The 24,506-nt window shown below is 37.1% G+C and overlaps 3 protein-coding genes and 1 pseudogene across 4 annotated transcripts; 2 read left to right on the top strand and 2 right to left on the bottom strand.

Moving 5' to 3' along the window:
* The first annotated feature begins 880 nt into the window (after window positions 1–880).
* On the top strand, window positions 881–6,127 carry LOC143562791 (citrate synthase, glyoxysomal-like; annotated as a pseudogene). Its single transcript, XR_013140554.1, has 13 exons — window positions 881–1,247; window positions 2,310–2,491; window positions 2,570–2,655; window positions 2,748–2,852; window positions 3,026–3,088; window positions 3,277–3,386; window positions 3,467–3,586; window positions 3,665–3,740; window positions 3,819–3,892; window positions 3,969–4,089; window positions 4,722–4,819; window positions 4,928–5,051; window positions 5,794–6,127. The product of XR_013140554.1 is annotated as a citrate synthase, glyoxysomal-like (transcript).
* Window positions 6,128–6,217: 90 nt separating this feature from the next.
* LOC143562804 (G-type lectin S-receptor-like serine/threonine-protein kinase SD2-5) lies at window positions 6,218–8,689 on the bottom strand. The gene has a single exon (XM_077050509.1). It carries the CDS (start codon window positions 8,687–8,689, stop codon window positions 6,311–6,313), a length of 2,379 nt encoding a protein of 792 aa, XP_076906624.1. The 3' UTR covers window positions 6,218–6,310.
* Window positions 8,690–15,896: 7,207 nt separating this feature from the next.
* Window positions 15,897–16,722, top strand: LOC143562803 (G-type lectin S-receptor-like serine/threonine-protein kinase SD2-5). The gene is made up of 2 exons (XM_077050508.1): window positions 15,897–16,186; window positions 16,287–16,722. The coding sequence occupies exons 1-2, from the start codon at window positions 15,897–15,899 to the stop codon at window positions 16,720–16,722; spliced, it is 726 nt and encodes a 241-aa protein (XP_076906623.1).
* A 1,774-nt stretch (window positions 16,723–18,496) lies between these two features.
* On the bottom strand, window positions 18,497–22,082 carry LOC143562790 (glutamyl-tRNA(Gln) amidotransferase subunit A, chloroplastic/mitochondrial-like). Its single transcript, XM_077050497.1, has 11 exons — window positions 21,941–22,082; window positions 20,490–21,036; window positions 20,083–20,394; window positions 19,820–19,999; window positions 19,644–19,738; window positions 19,483–19,558; window positions 19,305–19,382; window positions 19,136–19,229; window positions 19,003–19,052; window positions 18,791–18,895; window positions 18,497–18,709 (listed from the first exon to the last, which is right to left on the bottom strand). Exons 2-11 carry the CDS (start codon window positions 21,030–21,032, stop codon window positions 18,623–18,625), a joined length of 1,620 nt encoding a protein of 539 aa, XP_076906612.1. The 5' UTR covers window positions 21,033–21,036; window positions 21,941–22,082; the 3' UTR covers window positions 18,497–18,622.
* Window positions 22,083–24,506: the final 2,424 nt, after the last annotated feature.

Raw genomic sequence — 24,506 nt, 5'->3', positions numbered from 1 at the left:
CATGAATTACAACTTTTAAAAATCAATTTTACATTATTATTTTTAAAGCTTAAGTAATTACAACTATTAAAACATACAACACAATACTTTTAATCATATTGTTAAGTTTAAAATCGATCAACTTTCCTTCACGATTTAAAACAGGCATAACTTTTTCACACTTTAATACTTTGTTTAAAAAAACAAACATACACAAAAAAACAAGCATTTTATTATCTTTAAAACTAAGTATGATATTACCGTTGATTATTTAAATTTTTAAAAAAATGAACTTACGCGATTACCATTGTTTGTTTTACCCGTGTTGCACAACCATTTCTACAATAGTGCTAAAACACACACTGTACGAAACTTTTTATTTTTTCTTGTATGGATCTTAAGCCATACATGGATTGTCAAAATCAATATTGACAGTTTACATCTCTTGTTAGGAAGACTTATTCAGGTGTTGGGTATAGAGGTGGGCAAATAAACCGATTAGCCGAACCGACTCGATAATCTAATCGAAGCCCAACCGGTTTAAAACAGATTATGTAGAAACCGGGTTGGAACCGACTGAAACTATAGGCTTGGAATCGATTTGTAACTTTCTCCACCAAAACCAGTTCCAAGCTGGTTAATCGAATCGAAACCGGTCAAAACCCGAACCGAAATCTATCAAAACTCATGCAAAAACCAATCATAACCTAGTTAAAAAACCGGTTTTGTTTTTTATTGACCAAACAAAATGAGTTTCAATCTAACCCGGTTTTAAGTTTTAAGCCGGTTTATATACCTCTAATTGGGTGGTTCTTTAAAAAACAATCACTCGTGATAAACGTGTATAAAATACTAAAAGAAAAGGAAATAAGTCAAAAAGGAAATAGAAGACAATCTCTCAAGATAATAATAATAATAATAATAATAATAACGAACTTTAGCACCAAACTCCTGTCGATCAAACTGAGGTTCCACAAACCAAGATCCAATTTTTCAAGAAAATGGGAATTGAAAGATCAGACAATAATAATAATATTATTGCTCGTGGTCGATTAGCTGTTGTATCAGCTCATCTTTCCGCCTGTATCGAACCCAATTATTTTACTACTCCGGTTCTTGAATCATCACCGGTTTCTGCTCAGGTTTTGGTATCACCACCACCGTCCAATTTGAAGGGTTCGTTGACGATCGTCGATGAAAGAACCGGGAAGAAGTATCAAGTTCCGGTTAATGATCAAGGTACCGTCAGAGCTACCGACTTTAAGAAGGTAATTGAAGTTTTGTATTGTTTGTTTTGGTTAATTGGGGTTTATTAGTTTTGAAGTGTAATTGGGGTTTGTTTAAGGAGTGTGCACGGTTCGGTTTGGATTGGTCTTTGGGTAAAGTTAGAAACTTCGGTTTCTGTTTTTTTGGTTTTGTCATTTGAGTTTGAAGTTTTGGGCTGAACAAAAATTTGTGGCCCAAGATAGTGAATTTGGGCCTAAAACTTTTTGTTAGTTGGTAACTAACTGATTATTGTACGCTTGGGCTAGTGGTGCGAACGAGCCGAGCTGGTTGCGAGCTACTTGAGATAGGGTTGATAAAAAGCTCAAAATGAGCCGAGCTTTTTATAGAAGCTCGATTAGCCTCGTTGAGCCTTAATGAGCGTTGTGTATTTTTAGATTTTACCTCTTTTGAACTTTTAAGTATTAATTTCACAGTGAACAACTGAGCTCAAGTCAAGGTTGGCTCGTTAAAGGTACTACACGAGCTAGATGTAAGCTTAGGCTCGTTTAATGTTTTTCTCCAGATGAAAAAAATAATTAAAAATGTATATAAATTAATTAATAAATAATAAACGAACCGAGCTTGAAAAATCAACTCAAGGACCGAGCTCAAGCTTGAGCTTTCGTGAGTCAAAATGACCCAAACTCAAGCCTAGTCGAGCTTGGATCGGCTCGTATACACCCTTATAATTATTTGGGCTAAAATATTTGATTTTAAATTATTATAAATGAACTAAAAAAAAAATTAAAAAGTGAATCCATAAATTCGGTTAGGTTTTTTCGGTTTATATTATATGCAAAACCAAAACCACTTACGGTTTTTACAAAAACATAAAACCAAACCGTTGGTTTTTTTCTTTTTTCCGGTTTCGGATTGATTTTTTTCGGTTTCATGCACGCCCTCTTTATCCAGTGTGATGTATGTGATAAAATTGGTGAGGGAATTTTGATGCGATTGGATGTTTATGATTGGTATCGGAATGGAATTTACATGCAAACACACTAATCGTATCAATTTGGGATATGGATTTGATGGTTAATAAGAGTTAAACTTCTTTGTAACAGATAACAACTGGAAACAATGATAAGGGTTTTGAAGCTTTATGACCCAGGCTACCTCAACACGGCTCCTGTTCGTTCATCGATCTGTTACATTGACGGTGATGAAGGGATCCTTAGATACCGAGGCTACCCGATTGAAGAGCTGGCAGAAAGTAGTTCATTCTTAGATATAGCCTACCTTCTAAGTTAGTCCTAGAAACTTAAAACAATATGAACTACTCAATAAATATAATATTCTGAAATAATGTTTTATTTTTTTCCAGTGTATGGAAATTTGCCATCTCAGAGCCAATTAGCAGACTGGGAGTTTGCTGTATCACAACATTCAGCGGTTCCACAGGGAATTTTGGTAACATCATTTTTCCTTGTGTAAAAAAATATATTCAGTTTACGGTAAATACATTATCTTTGTATTTAAAAGGCGTAAACCTTGTTGGGCAGGATATTATGCTCGCTATGCCTCACGATGCTCATCCGATGGGTGTTCTGGTTAGTGCAATGAGTGCGCTTTCTGTATTCCATCCTGATGCAAACCCTGCTCTTAGAGTAAGCTCTCTGCAAAATTGCTTCATCTGTTTAATGCCGTTTTATCAATGCAAAACGATTGATATTGACATCGTTCTAAAGTTCGTCACCAAAACTACAGAACCATCAACTTGTTATCTCCACAAGTTATCGTTACTTGTTGAGAAATGCTAAATTTGACCTTGTTGATACAGGGCCAGGATCTGTACAAGTCTAAGCCAATACGAGACAAGCAAATAGTGCGCATACTTGGCAAGGTTTGAACAGTAAACAATAAGTGCTTTAATATTATTACTAATACAATATTATCATAATTATGATATAAAGTATGGTTTTTTATGGTTGACCACTTCAATTATATCCATTCCTTCACATTTTTCTCGTATATTTGTCAAATATCAAAATATTTGGTTTGACTGTTTGATTATTATTGATTGATGTTCAGGCACCAACAATCGCAGCAGCAGCTTATCTAAGGATGGCAGGGAGGCCACCTGTTCTTCCTTCCAACAAGCTTTCTTACTCGGAGAATTTTTTATACATGCTAGATTCATTGTATGTTACCTTTTCATGTTATTAATGATCAACAAAGGGGCTCACTTAATATTTATCATACAATCTTTATATATTTGCAGAGGTGATAAGTCATATAAACCAAATCCAAGACTTGCTCGAGTACTCGATATTCTGTTTATTTTACATGCGGAGCACGAGATGAACTGTTCCACAGCAGCAGCAAGACATCTTGCATCAAGGTAACCAATTTATATTATTAATCTTATTACTGTTGAAATGCTATGTTATTGCAACTAATAATCAGAGATGGTGTGCAGTGGTGTTGATGTATACACTTCTCTTGCTGGAGCAGTTGGAGCACTATACGGGCCGCTCCATGGTGGGGCCAACGAGGTATGCTAATACTGAGTACCGCTGGCAAAGTGAGCCAAAATTGTCTATTTTTTTAATGTTTATATCTCTGTGTTATAGGCGGTCTTGAAGATGTTGAATGAGATTGGAAGTGTTGATAATATCCCCGAGTTCATTGAAGGTGTGAAAAACAGGTCAGTTATTTTTGCCTTGTTTAGTTGCTGATTTGTGTGAATTAAATGATTCCTGATCGTGTACGGTTTGTTTCAGGAAACGAAAGATGTCGGGTTTTGGGCACCGTGTGTACAAAAACTATGATCCAAGAGCAAAGGTTATTAAGAAGTTAGCAGAAGAGGTTTTCTCGATTGTTGGCAGGGACCCGCTCATTGAGGTATTTCAAAGTTTATAAAATTTAGAGTAAATTATACAAAGCATCCTTTAAACTAAGGTTATTATAAAGAAGGCCCTTTATTTGAAAGTTGTCACGCTTTCAGTCGTTGACTCATTTCAACTAACTGATGTTAGTTTTTTAAAATTGACCATTTTGCCCTAACAGTTATAGGGCAAAATGTGCAATTTTCACTACTGTTTTCTTTTTTATTCTTATTACTTTTATTTATAATTTAATTAATAATTTTACTAACTAATCAACTTATTTATTTCATAAAATATGATTTTTATATTGAAAATATATTTTATGATTTTATTTATTTTTAAAAATAAAAGGAAAAAAACCGAAAAAGATTTTTTTTTTTTTTTTAAATTACACAATTTCTCATTTAACTGTAAGGGCAAAATTGTCATTTTTAATAAATTAACAGAAAAATTAAGACCAGTTAATGGAAAGGACTGAAAGCGTGACAACTTTTCAAATAAGTGCCTTTTTTGTAATTACTCTAGTTTAAGGACAGAATGTGTAATTTTATGTATACTTAAAAGGACGATTTGGGCAACTTGGTATAGAATTTATATTGTCTAGTTTTTATAATTTAAAATATTAGTCGACTAACATGGCGGTGATAGGTGGCTGTTGCTTTGGAGCAAGCTGCATTATCAGATGAGTTCTTTGTTAAACGAAGGTTGTACCCGAATGTTGATTTCTATTCTGGACTTATTTACAGGTATTTTTCCTTTTTTTTTTCTTTAATTAATTTCAATCATTTCTGCTTGCAAAAAAATATATATTATGATTTATGATTGTATACTGATATGCAAAGTTTTTAAAACAGGGCAATGGGTTTTCCAACCGAATTCTTTCCTGTATTGTTTGCCATACCTCGAATGGCTGGCTATTTGTCACATTGGCGAGAGTCACTTGATGATCCCGACACAAAGATCATGAGGCCCGCACAGGTATGTTTCCTTAAACTTTGAGGTGGCAATATGACCCCTTAACCTTTGAAAAGCGTCGATTTTAGTTGCGTTCTCAAACGGGTCAAATTAAAGACACTAGCTAAGTATAATACTCCCTAAAAGGGACAAAAAAAAGGTACAAAAGAAAAGCTTATTACAATATGAACCCGTTTTGACCCGTTGCTCAAATTTCTGTCCCGTTAATTTTGGCACATGTATAATAATATTTCAGTTTTGAATTAGGGGAGCAAACGAGCCAAGCTAAACTCGAGCTCGACTAGGCTCGAGCTTGGTAAGTTTTGACTTGTGAGAACTCAAGCTCGAGCTCGGCTTATGAGTCGGTTTTTAAGCTCGAACTCAGCTCGGTTTTTGGCTTCTTTATTATTTATTAATTAATTTATATGCATAATTACATTTTTAATTATCTTTACATATTTTTTTATAAATTTTTTATATAACATAATATATATTAGTTATTTGTTTTTGTAATTTTATATATAAAGTGTTATTATATATAAAAACTATATTTGGTACACTGAATAAAAGTTACATAAGTAATAGGCTCGTTTAGGCTCGCAAGCCAGTTCGATAAGTGAACCTCGGGCTCGCTTATAGCTTTTAACGAGCCGATCTTGAGTAGCTCATGAGCTGGCTCGGCTTGTTTGCACTTTGCACCCCTAGTTTTGATGTACGTTTTTAACTTCTCTCAACATGGTATAATATTTTGTTGGGATATGATCAGGTATACACGGGTGTATGGATGAGGCATTACATTCCTGCCCACGAGCGTATGACATCAACTGAAGCTATGGCGGATAAACTAGGACAGGTGTCGGTCTCCAATGCCACAAAGCGGCGGTTATCTGGCTCTGGGGTTTGACTGGGCTATCTTTGTGCGTTGACTTCAAGGAAAGCTGAAAAAGTGGGAGTATAATGGTTTACATGTTATCATAATTCATCAGTGATCTGTTTGATTATTGTGTAATGCTAGTGATAATATGTATGATCAAGTTCATGTTGAACTGTTGTCTTGGTATATCAGTCACGGTGACGGTTGCATATATGAATATTTATAATATATTGTTGTTCATACATTTAGACATTTTATGAACTAAATGAGCTCCGCGTGTATGGTGCATATCAGTTTTACCATGTAATATCTTCGCTTGAAAGGTCAACTAGCCATTATTCATACCAAAATGATTATGAAAGAAAACACAAAACATTAGGAAGGTACATATAGTCAACTTCATGGTTATTCACCTAGGACCAGAGAGAGCAGAAGCCAACACCGGTGTCAGATCTCTCTCATGCTCAACCGCTTTATTTTGAAGTCTAGGATCCGTAAAGTTAAAATCCAAGTTCGATTCAACGTTCATAACTCCTTCTAACACCTTAACCACTACCGACATTGAAGGCCTTCTTGTAAAATTAGTTTGCAAACACCATGAAGCCACTTTCATCATCTCCACAACTTCTTGACCGCGTGTCTGCATGTCTTCACTATACTTGTCGACAATATCTAGCAACGCCCCTTGTTCCCAACATTTTTGAAAGACACTGAGTAAATGGCAACTTTCTTCGGGCTGAGATCTATCAAAATTCTTCCTTCCACACAAGATCTCTAAAAGAACGACCCCAAAGCTGTATACATCTACTTTTTCAGTAATAACTGAACTCAACCATTCGGGAGCCATGTATCCCGGGGTTCCTCTCATTCTAGTCATCACTTGCCTTTCATCTCTGTCGATGAGTTTAGACAACCCGAAATCAGATACTTTGGCATTGAAGTCGGTGTCTAGGAGTATGTTTTGAGGTTTTATATCAAGGTGGATGATTTTTTGCATACAGTCTTCATGAAGATATTCTAACCCTTTGGCTATGTCAAGAATAATTTTCCTTCTGCATTCCCATTTGAGTATTTGCTCCCGTACTCCATGGTAGATCCACTTATCTAATGACCCGTTACTCATGAAATCATACACGAGAAACCGTTGTGCTTTCCAAGCACCAAAACCTCTTAGTCTAACTAGATTGACATGGTGAATGCTTCCAATAGATTCAACCTCTGCCAGGAATGATTTGTTAACATGCCCAAGACCGTCAAGACGTTTTACTGCAATCTTTGAGTCATCCTCAAGAGTTCCTTCAAAAACTAATCCGAATCCTCCTTGTCCAATCTTTTTACTAAAATTGTCTGTGGCGGTTTTTAGTTCTTCATGGGTAAACCGAGTGGGCAGTCCTGGTACCACATCTATATACTCTTCCTCTACTTGAGTGCCTGGTCTTAGTTTGCGAATTATGGAAGCAATAAATATGCCTACAACTAAAAAACTTCCAATAATGGAAGTTATAACTGCTACTGCAGGCCGACTTTTTTTCTTTGGTATTTGGGGCGTTGATTTTACATTCTGGGCTTTTATGAAAGTTGAAGTATCTCGATTAATACTGACTAATGCAGAGATCTCATAAAGTAAAAAGCATATCCCATATTCAGGGTCAAATACTGCTGCTTTGCACGAACAATTGTTGGCACATGCTTGTTTGCAAGTCTCCATACTAACGCCGTACATGTCTTGGGGCAAATAACCGGGAATGGTGACGTGCTGGAGTGAAATAAAAACTTGATCTTGGGTGGCATTACATGCGAGAGGTGTAATTGCAGAGCAACCCAGGTTTGGTTGCCGATCGTTCACCGCTCTGAAATAGTCTATCCTTGGAGAGCTTGATACTGGACAGCTACACTGTTGATAACTCGAGCAAATGGCATTTCTCCCACAAACCAAAGGATAAGTACACTCTCCGTACACTGCATTTGTAAGAAGATCAGCCACCACGGCTTGCCATTTAAAGACTTTTAAATGTCCGTCAGGCATAAACTTTATATATTGAGCTGATGATGCTTCAGGTATACGAATATAACTGTCGGGACCACCTGGCTCATCAAATGACAAACTCCCATTCAAGAACGTAATGTATTTTCTTTCTTTATTTGTTTCGTTGCCAAAGTTCATGCCATAGTAATAAATGAATTGATTTTGGTTTGATCCCACACTAGCGATCAAGGCTTGATCAGTTACTTGAAGAGAAAACAAACCTTCTTGAGCCGCCCAATTGGTTGACGAAACACTAGGTATCAGTTGTTGCCCTTGATACAGTCTTTGCCCCATTACCAAACAGTCTGTTGGGTAATCAAAAGATTGCCAAACCACAGAGCTATTGACATCAAACAACACTAGATTTCCTGCATCAGTTAAGTTCATACCAACAGCTTTCCCTGTTGTGTTGGTTGTCCAAACTATGCTTCCATCAACATCCTGAAGGACCAAATTTCCAGTTGCAGTGAAATTCAGTTTTGCACCAAAACGAACTGGATAGTCTCGGTTTGCTGACCAAATGACTTGAGCGAACTCCAATAAATCATATGACATAATATCACTAGCGTCGTCGGTTTCAACAATATACACAACAAAGAGGTAAGATGTGCAGTTTCCGTTACAGAAGAAACCACAGGCGAAACCCGTGCTCCCTGGTGTTCCTCTAAGGAGGATGGGTCGAATCTGTATTTCTTCATCGTCATAAACAACCAGATCAGTGCTGTCCCATGTTGTGGAAAGATTTGGAGTAGAGCTGTACATGGGTCGAATCTGTATTTCTTCATCGTCATAAACAACCAGATCAGTGCTGTCCCATGTTGTGGAAAGATTTGGAGTAGAGCTTGGCTCGTTTAAGGTGTACTACGCGAGCTCGGGCGTGTTTAAGGTTTTTATCCAAATGTACAAAATAATAAAAAAAAACATATATAATTTAATTATAAATAACAATGAGCCGAGCTTGAGCTTGAACAAACAAGTCATGGACGAGCTCGAGATTTAGAAAAAGAGCTCGAAACAAGCCGAGCTCGAGCTTGAACTCTTATAAGTCAAAACAATCATAGCTAGAGCATAGTTAAGTGTTACAAGCTAAACAGAAGAACTTAACCCAAAAGACTAGTCTGATGGGTGAGGGAACCCATTTGGCTTATAAACCCCACATCAGTTGCCCATACAACCGATGTAGGACAAGTCTCATAACTTGCAATGGTTTTAGTCCGTAACATTGAGCTTGGACTCAGCTCGTTTACACGCCTAATATGGTCTAAAATATTTGATTATTAAATTCTTATAAATTAACTAAAATAAAAAACAAAAAGTGAAAATCTATATATTCGTTTCAGTTTTTTCAATTTTTTATTACCTGCGAAACTAAAAACGAACTGTAAGTTTGTTTCAAAAACATAAAACCAAACCGTAAGTTGAAGGGACCCGCCCATACCCGGCAGTAGGGCCTCCGACAATGGAGGGACCCGCCCCATACCCGGCAATAGGGCCTCCGACATTGGAGGGACCCGCCCCTGATCATCATCGTTAACAGGGTTTGCCCGAGGTCTAGGTCAACCACGACGCCCCCGAGGGAGCGGAGCATGTTGGGGGAGCGTGTTATCATGTCTCAAATCCGGTTCAGTTGTAACACCGCGTCTTAAACCCTATAAAATTTTAGCTAAATATACTAACTTATAAAGTATAGGGACCAAAAAGTAAAAATCAGAAAACTTCATCCATCACGATACGCGATGGGATAGGAATTAAGCCCATCGCGTAGCGCGACGAACTTGCACAACAACCCAGAAATTGGCGGCGTAGCGATACGCTACGGCCCAATCACAACGGTCATCGCGTATCGCGATGACCATGCTGAGTCACTAGACATGTGTCCAACCACGTGTCAACACGTCGCACGATATAACAGGCCACGTGTCACATTCTGATAAGGCGGCGTCAAACTGCGGTGTCGCGATAGGCGACGGGGTTGAGAAAACTCATCGCGTATCGCGATGGGTCCAGAAATTCGCCAATAAAAGGGGTGAACGGGTTTGAAGCCAAATTCATCCCATCACATCTCAATTTACACATACTTAACCTAGAAAGGCGTGCCCTATTGCCGTGTCAAGCCGACGTGCCATTTTCTCAAAGTTTGTGCAAGTAACGAAGTCATAATCAAGTAGTAATCATATAAGCGAGTAGATCAAGATCCTGCATTTTTCTTATTATCATTCTAAGTATCCGATCTAAGATTTGGAGTTATGTTTAAGTTATTTGAATTAGAGCTTAGACAATAAATCGAGGCTATGGCCTTTAACCTTGAAAGGGTTTTATAAACATTCATAAACAAGTTTTCATAAACGTTACTTCATAGTAAAGTAATGTTAATCAAAGATATATTTTGACGGGCATGTAGTAAACTGTAAGGATAATATCACTAGTAGTAAGTTTCTTGCCTAAGGAAAAGTAATTCGTACAAATCCCAATCAACCGAGGGACCCGTTTACTTACCTGGAGAAACTTACCAACGTGACCTATAAGCCAAAGCATGCTACATCAAACGTCACATAAAACCTAAGTGTTTTCATTCACAATCAAAGATAAACGATTTCAAGGTTAAGCTTAGCAATCATAGCTTAATCAAAACATCATTCAGATATTTATACAAACCTATTATGTATAGGTTAAATATCACTCACAATCAATCAATCAGTCAAGGTTTTCAACACCGACGGTACAGGTGAACACGTTAACCTTTTCAATCAATCAAAACATATTTGTACTCGATAAGACGGACGTGTGTTTGTCTTAAAGAGTCCGTCAACGTTTACATGAGATTATGTGATCTCTAAAACATTATAATACAAGATAGAAAATAAAAGCAACTCAGACCGAGTATACATGTGTCTGGATCCATACATAACTGTTTAGTCTAAACAATCTGAGGCTAAGTGGCTGCGGGCTAACAGTCATAACTAGTTCTCCTTTCCGGGGCTGCCATAGCTCGGGGGAACACTTGTGTGTGTGTAGGGTAGTGGTACAAAGCCCAGAAGTAGAAATACTTCTGCTGAGTGTACAGAAAACTATAATTGTATTGTAATGTCATTCAAATGTTTTATAGAGTCATACGTGTTCACCAGCATATAGCTGACGTATTTTTCCAACCCATTGCAGGTAATTAAGCATTAGTAGCATTAGCAAGGATTGGAGTCTTATGAAGATAGAAGCGCGTTATGAGATGGCTCCGTTTTGATAAACTAAAATCCTTGTATCATGAACACATATTTTGTAAACCGAATACTTGAGTGTTTAATTCCCAAGTAAATTTTCAATGTAAATTAATATTATATTCAAACCTAAAGTCTTCAGCTAAAATTAACCCATAAACTCTGATATAATTACAAAACAGATACCAACTTGTGGTCACACGCCTAGGCCCTAAGTCGGGATGTGACATCAGTGGTCTGTATGAGGATGGCTGATCCACATGATTAACATATTGAATTAGTCGAGAAGCCATGTTTTGACCCCTGAAAAATTTTCATAGTAATGGTCAGGGCCCATGCTCTGCATTCTGATGGCTTCTTGACTAATGTGGCCTAGTCCATCCATTTAGAATAAAATAAGAGTACCATTATACCCTTGGTTCCACTAAAACTCATTTATGTTTACTAATTTGAAAACAAATGCATCTCATCATATCCATACTCTATTTATTTAAATGATACTTGTTAACCATTATCAAAAGTTAATTTTGTTTCTGTCTTTTTTTTTAAGTGTCAACATGCAAAAAGTTTTAAATCATAATAATAGATATATATATTATTTTAAAATCAACAATTTTAAGATCTAAATTTATAATAATAGATATTTATATTATTTTAAAATCTTTTAATACAACCCAACATTTTAAAATCTCTTAATACAACCCAATATTATAAAAATGATTCAAACTACTAAACCGTCAACCTAAACATTTAATATAACCAAACATTATAAAAAAATTATAAAATCTTTTAATACCTTGCTCCATATGGATGTCTCCAATTGATTTCTTGATCGCCAATTGTGGGGCTCATTGTTCGAATCCGGGTCCATGCCCATACTCGTAGCAGTGACATTGGGTCGCCAACTGCCTTTTCTTGGGGTTGGTTCCCTTGCAGAGTTCTCTATACAAACACGCTAGGACAACAGAACCCTAACTCAGTCGCCCACTAACTTGAGGGTCTTTCAAATGAGATAGTAAATGTAATGAGGCGTACCCATTATTTGTATTTGCTAACATGTTACTAAAAGCATCTATTAGGCAGACACAACGGGCACGCTGAATACATTCTATATCAGAAGATTCTTCGTATATTGGGTTTTCTATCATAAACTCTACTATACATTTGAGTTTTAAAAATTGATTTTTATAATCAGATTCTTTTGTATTAAAACCCAAATAAGTAAGGCACATGTGCCTCCGTTGGTTGTAGTCGACCGATTCCTCAGACCCAGCTAACGCCTCGCCCTCTATGGGTAACCCCATAGAACATTAACACCCTCCAAGGTGACAGTCGCCTCGCCAAATGGCAGGTGAAACGTGTTCGTTTCGGGCCGCCACCTTTCAACCAGAGCTTCTACCAACGCTCGGTCAACTTTTCTATAACCACAACGAACAATACCGCCAAATCCAAATGAATAATATACCCCAAAACTCTACCCTCTAGTTTTATGATGCCTTCCATGGCTCGCACCCAAAATGTATCATCCCCCGTTAAAAATACAATGTAGAAATCTCCCTCTCTCGTGGATTGAGGAACAACTTTTGGGCTCGGTGTTCGGCTCCTAGTTACAAGAGTGTATCATCGCTTGGACCCGGGTTGAGATGCAAGTTCGGATTCATTTTATTGGGTGAATTTGGGTGTGGGTTTGAGGTGCTGGATGTGGTTTGTGAAATTGAGTGTGAGATTGTAGAAGTGCGGGTTTAAGAATGAAGGTGGGGGTGTTATATATATAGTATTTAGTATAAGTTAGTTGTTTTAGTTTTTTATAAATTGTAAGTTTATAAATTGTATATAAAAGTATATATGAAGATGGTCATTGGATCATTTAAGTCTCATATATATATGAAAAACTTAAATTAGGGTGTACGTTTCAGGTTAGGCATAAGAGTTTTCTCACTTATCATAAAGCAAATTTTGTGAGTTATTAGTCTAGATTTTAAAGTGTTAGAATGAAATAAACTATAATCAAGCAAATAATACTTAAGAAACAAGTTGACTAAAAACAAATGGATGAAACACATAACATCTTTATTAAAAAACATATTAAAAACACATAACAACTATAATAAAACATAGATTACTTACAATGGAAATCATCATTTGACCACTCCGAATCCGATGAGTGCTCTCCTAGATACGGGCCGGTCATGGTGGTACTCCGGTTCAACTTCTTTTTTCCCCTTCGTTTTCATAAATACTCTTCAACACATCTGGGTTTTCTAACAAATCTAGATTCAACTGGTCAAAAGTTAACTCCGGTGAGGGAGGTTGTGTGGGAGGTTGTACTTTTGCTTCAGGCTGAGGAAGCTCACTATTATACTAAGAAAACATATATTTAGTTACTCGATCAAAAGATATATTTGATCAAGATATACATAAACACTTACACAATGTAGGATCCACGTATCGCAAATCATACAGTAGAAAGTAGGAGCACCACAAAGGTAACATACCTCCTTGGGAATGACTCTTGTTGGACTGCTAGCATACAAAACGTTAGGATCCATTATAGTCGATAATGAACTACCAAGTAATTTACCAACTACTCTCACTATTTATACACCACTTTGAAAAATACCATGTACAAATTAGGGTTTTAAATAAAAACCATAATCCTCTATTGCCAACGGAGGATTAGAAACAAATTTGAATTTTTAAAAAAACCCTATCCTCTTTTCACAATAGCGGATTAGGAAGATTTTTTTTAAACCCTATTCTGCCATTGGCAGGAGAGGATTAGGTTTAATTTTTTTTAAACCCTAATCCGCCATTGGCAGGAGCGAATTAAGAAAAAAAATATTTTTTTCTGGTTCGTCTTCTTCCTCCAGAAAGCCTTACATGTTGCAGCTTTGAATTTTAGGCATGTGATACTGGTCAGCTTTGTTCACGGGTCTTTGAGATTATTTATTATGCAGCTTTGGAAGCTTTAAAGGCATGCATTGATGAAGATGGCAGGAGCTTTGAAGACAACTTTGAAGATGGCAGAAGCCTGCATGTGTAGGTAAGAAGGTAAAAATCAATTAGGTTTAGTTTCGTAAGTAAAATATTAATAAGTAGGTAAAAAACAAAATATTAATAGTTGGGTAGGTAAAATATTAATAAGTAGGTCAAATATTAAAGATTTAAAAAAAGGTTATTCATATTGGTGGAAAGTTATTTAAAAACAAGTATGGTGGTAAATGGTGGAAAGTTTATTTTAATAAATGTTACCAAAAAACAGGCTGGGAGGGGTTTGAACCCGCGACCTCCCACTCCGTAACAAATTTACTTACCAGCTGGGCTACCAGCGACGTGCAATAAAACATTGGTTCTCTAATTTAAATACCTTAAAAAGATAAAAGGAAAAAAAAACCCTAATCTGCTCCTGCCAATGGCGGATTAGAAAGAAAATGAAAACCCTTAATCCACTATTGGTGGCAGCGGATTAGGAAGAAAAACTAAAACCCTAAATCCACTATTGGTGGCAGCGGATTAGGATAAAAAATTTTTTTCCTGGTTTGAATTCGTCTTCTTCCTCATGTTCATGGCATGCATGTGTAGGTAGCTTTGATGTGAGGTCTTTAATCAATAATGTTGGCAGCTTTGCGCATGTGGTGGCAGCAATAATGTTGAATCAATAATGCATGTGGTGGCAGCTTTGATGTTGGCAGCTTTGTGCATGTGAAGACATTGATGCATGTGTAGGGTAGGTATGCATGCTTTGTGCATGCATGTTTTTATGCAGATGGCATGCTTTATGCATGCATGTGTAGGGTAGGTCTTGAATCAGTTAGGTAAAAAAAGGGTTTGAAGTTAACGGAAGAAAACAGAACAAAAACGGGGTTTGAAACTTGTTCCTCTTAATCCGCCATTGGCAGCGAAGGATTAGCTCTCAATGATTGATCCGCTCCTGCCAATGGCGGATCCTACTCCATTTTCAAACTGGTTCTTCCTAATCCGCTGCTGGCAGCAGCGGATACACCATTTCCCTTTTTTGTTACTTTCCCCATTTTCCTTTTTTTTTTTTTTTAAATAAACTCCATTTTGAAAAAAAATTCAATTAACAATGTAGTTGAACAAATACAAGTCTTCCTGTGAACTATATTAAACCAGTGGACGATCGCCAACCGAACCAGGGTTGCTCTGAGTTTATTCCTCTCACATGTGATTATGCCTAAGAACAACGTTTTTATTACATTCAAGAACGTCAGCTACTTCACGGTCTTCACTTCGACTGCCGACATGGAGAGGGTCAATATGGAGACTTGCAAACAAGCTTGTCTAAACAATTGCTCATGCAAAGCATCTTTTTTTAAGTATTATTCCGATGTTTCAAGTGGAGAATGCTATTAACCTACGGAGCTCTTTACAATGATTACCGTTGATCCAGATCATATAACTTGGAATGCTGCAGTATTCATAAAAGTCCAGTATGCGCTACCTTTGTCAACGTCCAGAAATCCTAGTTGACTATCAAAGAAAGAAAACCAAGTTGCAACGGATGTAGGTGCAACGATTGGAATTTGTATGTTTAATCTTATTGTGATAATTGGTTTTATAATGTTCAGAGCCCATAAGAAAAAAAGAAACAGTGAATTGGAAGAAGAATAATTAGATCAATTACCAGGAATGCCTACTCGTTTATCCTATGAAGAGTTAATAGTCGCTACAGAGAATTTTACTAAACAAACTTGGTCAAGGAGGATGTGGATCGGTTTTCGAAGGGACTCTCGGGGATGGCACCAAGATTGCAGCAAAATGCCTTGAAGGCCTTTTCACACAATAAGAAATCATTCCTAGCTGAGGTTCAATCCATTGGTAGCGTTCACCATGTGAATCTGGTAAGACTTCGAGGATTTTGTGCTTGGAAATCACAGCGACTTCTTGTGTATGACTTCATGAGTAACGGGTCATTAGATTGGTGGATCTACCATGGAGTTCGGGAGCATATACTCTACTGGGAATGCAGAACGAATATTATTCTTGATATAGCCAAAGGTTTGGCATATCTCCATGAAGAACGTATGTAAAAAAATTGCGCATCTTGACATTAAGCCTTAAAACATACTTCTAGACAACGATTTCAATGCCAAAGTCTAAGCTCATTGACAAAACTCAAACCAAAGTGATGACTACAATGATGAGAGGAACCTAGGGGTATGGTATCTGGCTCTAGAATGGTTGAGCTCGGTTATAACTGAAAAGGTGGATGTATACAGTTTTGGTATCGTTCTGTTAGTGATCTTGTGTAGAAGAAAGAATTTGGACCGATCTCTGCCTGAAGAAAGGTGGCACTTACTCCATGTTTTTCAAAAATGTTGGGAGCAACAAACGTTGTTAGATATGGTTGGCATCAACATTGAAGATAAGCATATAAATAGTAAAGAGGTTGTGGAGATGATGAAGATGGCTTTATGGTGTTTACAGACCAATTACACGAGAAGGCCTTCGATGTCATCAGTGGTTAAAGTGTCAGAAGTTAAAGTGTCAGAAGGAGGAATGAACATTGAGTCAAACTTGGACTATAATTTCACATATCCAAAACTACAAGGAAAACAATAGTAAGGAGAAAGGCTCAACACCATTGTTGCCTTCTCTTCTATCTGGGCCAAGGCGACTAGATCATTTTCAGGCTTATGTGTTTTGTTGTCAAACAGATTGACTTTATTTGAATGTATAACATTTGTTGCGAGTACAGATTAAAATTTGTTGCAATAAAATTCAAATTATTATACTATGTAACTGTCCTACATGCATTCCGCTTCACTAATAACGATCAGCTTAAACAGGTCAATCCGGACACACTCCATTTATTAAACAGGTTAAACAATCGACCTGGACACGCTCGTGTTTCAAACAAGTTTGGGTTGAAATCTGGCCTGGTTGGTTCTAACTCGGTTCGGGAAAAACCAGTTTGTTGTGCGTCACTGATTTGTGTTCAGTTGAAATACAGTTTTCTAAACATTTTACAAAATTTTATAAATAACAGATCTACGATTGGTTGTAATTAGAGGTGCACAAAATTGGGTATTTTTTAAACCCGGAACCGGGTAGGAACGGGTTCCGGGTATGGTCAACAAAGGCCAAACCAGGTTCAGGTAGGAACCGGTTCCGGGTATAGTCGGGTATTTGACCGGTTCCTCCGGGTTTTTTTCGGGTTTGACTCGGTATTTCCGGTTCCGGTTCCACCAGTTCCGGGTCGGTTCCGGTTCCGGGTATGGCTCCGGGGAGAAATCCTATACCTGGTCCTACCAGCGGGTAGGGTACGGGTAGGAACCGGTTCCGGGTCGGGTCCGGAACCGGTTCTTTTGTGCACCTCTAGTTGTAATTAGAGATGTTCAACGAAACCGGTTCCTGGAACCGAACCGGTGGACCCGAACCGGACCCGAACCGGTTCCTACCCGTTTTTTGTAGGAACCGGACCCTATCTGATTCAACCCGATGATCCGTGACCGGTTCTTGCATTTCTGAGTGGGGGCGGGTAGGAACCGGAACCGAACCGGAACCGGTTCTGGAACCGGTTCCTAACCGGTTCTAGCCGTTGGATCGAATATAGCCGTTGGAAATCGTTTTTTTTTGCCCTTTTTTGACCGTTGGGGTCAAAAATAGCCGTTTTTTTGGCTCCCCCAAGCACCCCACTGTATTTGGTGTCATGGGTTGGAACCGGTTACGGTACAGGAACCGGGTTAGGAACCGGTTAGATAGGTTAGGGGTCCGAGGGTGGGAGAACCGGTTCGGTTCCCTAACCGGTTCGAGCCTGGAACCGGTTTAAAAGGGGGTTTTGAATATAGGAACCGGTTAGGAACCGGTTCCGGTTCCTAGTCCCAAACCGTTTTGAACATGCCTAGTTGTAATTGATCAAAAAAACCATGAACGAGTTGTGGATAGTTACTTTAAAGGCAATTCTGTGGGAAGGAAATCATGGCAGCTAAGGTGCTTGAAAGAATGTCAGTTAAAACTTATTCGTTGGCAACAAATGTCATCACGAAAGAAGCAAAGAGGATATGCCAATGATCAGAAGAGGGTATTACCGAACCAAAGATGATCACGGAATGCATCTAAGGGAACATTGTGAATAGAAACTGTAATATGAAAATTTCAAATAGTGTGGAAAATAGAGCAAGATAAGGCCTCTCAGATATCAGTTTACATGACCGGTTTAAGTTTCAAACAGAACATTAAACCACCAAACCGTGAAACTGAACCATGAATACTGGCCGACTTGTTCAGAACAAGTTTCAAACTGTTTTTGAACACTCTACCTAGTGATCTCCATTCTTCAACTTGATGAGAATTCTACTCCCTTTTTCATTTTTGAAGAAGACCACCAAATAGATTTACCAGAACAAAAATTTCCTAACTTCATTAATAAATGAATACATAGTTTTATTCATGAAAAAATGTACATGCGCAGTTAATAAATGACTACATAGTTAAAACTTAAAACCACTGTTGCTAGCTTTTAAATTGTATCTGCTATCAATGGTGGGATAAAGTTGTAACCTTGAAGAGTTTGCTCAAATATATGCCCCACTCTAAGCAATTTCTCCTGCATTTATGATATTAAAAATGTTAAATCAATATAATATGAACTTTTTTTATTTTTATGGTATCAAGAAATTAGTTCCACCTCATCAAATGCAGCACCAATCATTTGAAAGCCAACAGGAAGGCTGTCTTTTGCAAAGCCACATGGCAAAACCAATGCAGGCAATCCAGCCAAATTCACATTCACCTGCATTTGAAAGTTGAAACCAAACAAAAGTATCTATTATCTAAAGTTAATATATTTATAAAATATATAAAACTTAGAAGTTAAATGAGAAGTTTTTAACAACATACGGTCATAATATCCCCTGCATACATTGCCAGTGGATCGTTTTTCTTTTCACCTATATGGAAAAGAACGAAATAGTGGTTACAATTTCAAGATTATGGTAAATAAAGTGATCATAGAGGGTAAACTGGGAATTACCAATTTTGTATGCTGCAGATGGAGCTGCTGGTGAAATTAGAATATCATGTAAATCTAATGCTTCCTTGAAGCTTTTTTGTACCACAGCCCTCACCTAAGTCAACAAATCAACATGATTATCATATAAAATTATTAACAAATATCGATAAGAATATAATATAAAAAATACCTGTTGCGCTCGCTTGTAATAAGCATCATAATAACCAGCAGAAAGAGCATATGTGCCCATCAAAATCCTCCTTTTTACCTGCCACATATTAATAAATATTCATTTTTTTTTTGTTATAATAATATCAAATCGTTATAGACTTATAAACAAAGTTTATCAATGTGATATTTTTCCACACCTCTGGACCAAATCCATTAGCACGAGAATCTCCATAAAGAGAACTCAGTTCATCAGAAACCGCTTGATTCCCATACCTGTAGATAAAAAACTTGATTTTTCAAATTAAAATATAAAAATTCCTAGAAATGCCAACTTTAAATAAGGCACAATATATATCACCTAACACCATCATAGCGTGACAAATTTGATGAAGATTCAGATGAAGCAAGAACATAATATGCAGGCAATCCTAAAGAGAAAGAAGGCAATGAAACCTGCAATCCAAAATAAATTAAAAAACATGTAAAATAACTTATATTAGTTGCACAACCTCAAAGATTTAGTTCTATTAATACCTCTGTTACAGTACACCCTAACTCTTCCAAATGAGATATAGCACCACGAACCGATGAAACAACTTCTTGGTCAACTCCATCACCAAGAGTTTCAGAAATCACACCAACCCTTAACCCTTTTAACGGCTGTGATTCAAAATAATCTTTGGAAACAAACTGTGACGTGTAATCATTAACCTCCTGAAAACAAGATCAATAATTTCCTATCACATCAAAGATATCAAGAAACTGTAAATAACAAGATTAAGGTGGAACAAACATACTCGTGTGCTACTAGTGGCATCAAGTTTATCATAACCACAAATTGACTGAAGCAAAATTCCAGCATCAGCAACCGATGAGCCAAAACAACCAATAACATCCAGTGATGATGCATAAGCCACCAGCCCGTAACGTGAAACACGACCGTATGTTGGTTTTAGCCCCACAACACCACAAAACGAGGCAGGTTGCCGGACACTTCCGCCAGTATCACTGCCCAGTGACACCACACACTGCCTGGCTGCAACCGCTGCAGCCGAGCCACCAGATGAGCCGCCTGGTACACATTCAAGGTTCCATGGATTTGAAGTAACCTAATAAGTACCAAATGCCAAAAGCATTAGGTCAATAGGCGATATAGTTTACAAGTATCAAAATCGGTGTAATGAGAAACAATAAAACCCTAAACCTGATAAGCCGATCCTTCAGTGGTACTCCCCATACCAAATTCATCCAAATTGGTTTTGCCAACAATAATGGCGCCACTTTCCTTCAATTTCTTAACAGCAGTGGCATCAAATGGCGGTCGGTAATTTTGTAATAATTTGGATCCAGCGGTGGACGGCATGTCAGCAGTACAAATGTTGTCTTTAACAGCCACCAATACTCCGGAAAGGGGGGCAATGTCCTCATTGCAGTCAATCTTCCGGTCGATTTCATCTGCTTCATTTAAGACAGTTTCTGAGATGTGGAGGAAGCTCTTGACATGGGGTTCGGTGAGGCGTAGACGGTTGAGAAATTCTTCGGCAAATTGGCGGGTTGTTTTCTCGCGAGAAAGGATGGATTTTTGGATGGTTTGGATTTGAGAGGTGGGTAGTGATGCAGAAATGGGATGGGGTAGAGCGGTGGCGTGGGTGGATTTGGGGTAACGGTGGTGGTAGTGGTGGTGAAGAGGGTTAGATCGCCGGCAGTGGTGGAGGAGGGCGCGAGGGTTTTGGACTGAAGATAGCATTTTTCTGCAAGAAGCGGGTCGGAGGAGAAAGAATTAGTGGTGTTCATAAACCTTGTGTACAAACATACAGGAGTATAAAGGAACCGAGTTTGAGTAGATTTTTAAGCAAGAGCACGGACTCGTTTATTTAAAAAGTTTATTTTTACGCTCGAGCTGCTCGTTTATTTAACAAGTTTATTTTTAGGCTCGGGCTCGTTTAAGGTTTGCTTGGTTCGAGCTTTTAACGAGCCGATTTCGATTAGCTCGGGAGCAGCTTAGCTCATTTATAAACATACTTAAAACACACTTAATCATACTTATACTACACTTAAACAAACGTAAAACCATAAAGCTGAAAGCCTGAAACCAATGAATAATTTTAAACAATAATGCTGGATTTTGTTTCGAGGAATACAACCAAAACTACTCATATGTACACACCACATCAAGATTATCTGTTTCTCATTATATATGGCATTTTAATGGTCAAATATCTCTCAAACTAAGCGCTAGTCCGACAATGAAATCCCGATGCGCAGAGGGCATGTCATGTATGGCTTCAACTAAGAAAACGAACGATAAATCAAGAATAGCTGTTATACATTAAAGTAATTAACTTGTTTAACCGGCCTAAATGTTCATCTTCCCTTAGATTCATTATAATCTAAAAATCTATTGAAATTAAAACTCATACTTCATCAGGCATTTCATCGAACAAGTGGCGTGCATATACTAAACCCAATTTAAAAAAATTCAAACTTTATTCAATTCAATCCCAAAATTACAAGTTTAAAGTATGAATTCAAGAAATCATGGGAAAAATGCAAACTTTTCGATACAAATTTCCACCAATTTCTATCAAATCTACAAAAAAAAGAAAATGTATATAAACACAACTGTAAAATTGTAAATGTAGAATAAATATTTACCAGGATATCTTGATTAGGACAGTCAGCAGCGACTGAGAGGCTGAGGGTTAATTGAGTCAGAGGCTTACAAAGAAAGATGTAAAAGGATAAAGAGTCATCTTCCTTATCACCAGAGTAGAGTTTGTCAACTGTAGGGTAATATTGAAATTTGACGAACCAGTCAAAATAAACCGGGCTTGATTAAGGTCGAGGAGCTCTAGCTCGGTTTATTTTGACCAATGAGGCTTCGAAATCTTTTTCTAAATCTCAAGTCGTGTTTGTGAGTTGTTATTTTAAGCTTATTTCATCTTGTTTGTTAATTAATTTATGTACATTTTTTACTTTTAATATATAATTTAAGAATCACTTTGCACGAGTAGGCTTGTAAACGAACCGAACGTTCGGTGAACTGTCCGTAAACCGTTCGGCGGGAAGTTCGTTTATGTTTGTTTATTTATTAAACGAACGAACATGAACAAAAAAATTGTGTTCGTTTAATTAAACGAACGAACATGAGCATATGTTCCGTTCGTTCATTTATGTTCATGAACGTTCGTTTATTTATGTTTGTTTATGTATATTTATTTATGTTCGTTTATGTATTAACATAAAATAATTAATTATTATCTATATTAGTCATCTAATTAAAGGCTTTTTTTTTAAAAAAAAATTGTTCATTTAAATTCGTTTATCTTTGTTCAGTTATGTACCCTTAGATTATAAACAAAGGGATATAAACGAGCACAAATGTTCTTTTTTTATATAAACGAAAAGGAACATAAAAATTTGTTCAATTAAGTGTTCGTATCGTTTAAAGTTAAATGAGCGAACACGAATATGCCATTGTTTGTGTTTGTTCGATTCGTTTACAGGCTTTCATTATTCACATTGATGAATACGTAGGTCTCAATCTCTAGGCTCTGCTGATTTTATTTGTGTTCGCTTGTGTTCGTGAACATATGCATTTCCTTAATGAACGAACACGAACATAAAATATGGTTCGGTAAGTGTTCATGAACCGTTCGTCAACACATTATTTCCTTAACGAACGAACAAGAACAAGGCCTTGTTCGTGTTCGTTCGGTTCGTTTACAGCCCTATGCACGAGTCCAAGCTCAGCTTGAGCTCATCTGTGCAATCTAAAACTAATACATAAAATATCAAAAGAAGTAAACCTTATAAATACATAAGGTTCGAGCTCTGACTCGATAACTAAACGAGCTTTATTTGAGGCTCGGGTTCGACTCGAGATCTAAAAGGCTCGGCTCTTTAAAAAACTTTTTATTGATCGAGCTTTATTAGCTCGCGAGTGGCTTGGCTCGTAATAATTATCAAATTAAAGATTTAGGTTATATCCAAATGTATTTTGTGATTATTGGGAGTGAAATCAATATTTTAAGTAAAAACATTGGTGGTTTGGTCCATTTACAAAATATTTCATATAGGAAATTGGATTTTACAATCGACTTCATGTAAACTTGTTATTCGGTTTAACTATTCTTTCAAAGGGAGTAATCTTTCTCCAACCAAATAATTTAGTTGTTTCTACTTATGACGGTGTCTAACCAAGCAATTTGGTTAAAACCGAATAAACCTAACGAACTGAAGCAATTTGGCCGGTTTGATTACTTATTGGTTTGGGATATTTTCACAAATCATTTGTTGTTCCGACTCTGTTTGATATGTTAACATTATTTGTGCTTGTAATATTAGAAGGAAGGTTTCTTTTATTTATTCCAACATTTAAGTTGAAACACATAGATCAATCCACATACAAAGAACATTTTATACAAACTATAACTTCTGAATATCAATCCACAAAACATATGTACCCACAAAAACATTCTAAATATCTTTAAAAGTTTATGGTCAACGTTGAACCAAAAATTCAACAATGATCAAAGCTTGACGAGAAGTCAAAACTCGAAAGGCCTAACAAATTTAATGCAGGTGGGCTTATGAAATCGTGATAAGCTATAGCCCAGTTCAATGGGCCATTATGGGCCGTGTACAATAAGCACAAGGTGGATGGGTCTTGTTAGACGTGCACAAAATACCCCGTTTCGGAACCGATCTTTCTACCCAAACTTTTGTTGACCATACCCGAAGCCGGTTCCTACCCGGTTCCAGGTCTTGAAAATACCCGATTTGTGCACCTTCAGGTTTTGTGAACCACGGGTAATTTTTGGTTCTGGGTTGCATGTGAGCATGCTTTGAGTGCTTGGATTATACCGGTGGGCTATGCTTTAAATGAAAAATATGAGAAAAGATCAAATAAGAAGTTTGATTATTCTAAGAAGGCTAGGAAGAAGAGTATTTTTGTCTAATACTTTAATATTGAAAAACTCACTTAATTTAATTTTAAAAACCCATTTAATTAAAACACACTTAATTAAAACTCACTTAAATTTTAACTTATCTCCTACAACCACCACCGCCCACCGCCACCACCTTGCCGGAAAAGTCTTCGGAAATTTCGTCGGAAAATAAAACACTATGAAAAACACAATGAAAAAGACACAACCGCCCACCGCCACCACCTTGCCGGAAAAGTCTTCGGAAATTTCGTCGGAAAATAAAACACTAT

Source organism: Bidens hawaiensis, unplaced genomic scaffold (genome assembly GCF_021521415.1).
Source record: "Bidens hawaiensis isolate Kalapana, Puna unplaced genomic scaffold, B.hawaiensis_p1.1 tig00021170_1, whole genome shotgun sequence".
Lineage (NCBI taxonomy): Eukaryota > Viridiplantae > Streptophyta > Magnoliopsida > Asterales > Asteraceae > Bidens > Bidens hawaiensis.
This window is presented reverse-complemented; position numbering and strand designations above follow the sequence as displayed.

What these genes read in the sequence shown, in the direction of transcription:
- LOC143562790 (XM_077050497.1), bottom strand. Translation starts at nt 21,032, where the DNA reads ATGCTATCTTCAGTCCAAAACCCTCGCGCCCTCCTCCACCACTGCCGG. An exon ending in CTGAAGGATCGGCTTATCAG is followed by an intron (nt 20,395 to 20,489) that starts GTTTAGGGTTTT and finishes GGTACTTATTAG; the next exon opens with GTTACTTCAAATCCATGGAA. An exon ending in ATGCAGGGGATATTATGACC is followed by an intron (nt 18,896 to 19,002) that starts GTATGTTGTTAA and finishes TTTCAAATGCAG; the next exon opens with GTGAATGTGAATTTGGCTGG.
- LOC143562804 (XM_077050509.1), bottom strand. Translation starts at nt 8,689, where the DNA reads ATGTACAGCTCTACTCCAAATCTTTCCACAACATGGGACAGCACTGAT.
- LOC143562803 (XM_077050508.1), top strand. Translation starts at nt 15,897, where the DNA reads ATGGCACCAAGATTGCAGCAAAATGCCTTGAAGGCCTTTTCACACAAT. An exon ending in TATCTCCATGAAGAACGTAT is followed by an intron (nt 16,187 to 16,286) that starts GTAAAAAAATTG and finishes CTCAAACCAAAG; the next exon opens with TGATGACTACAATGATGAGA.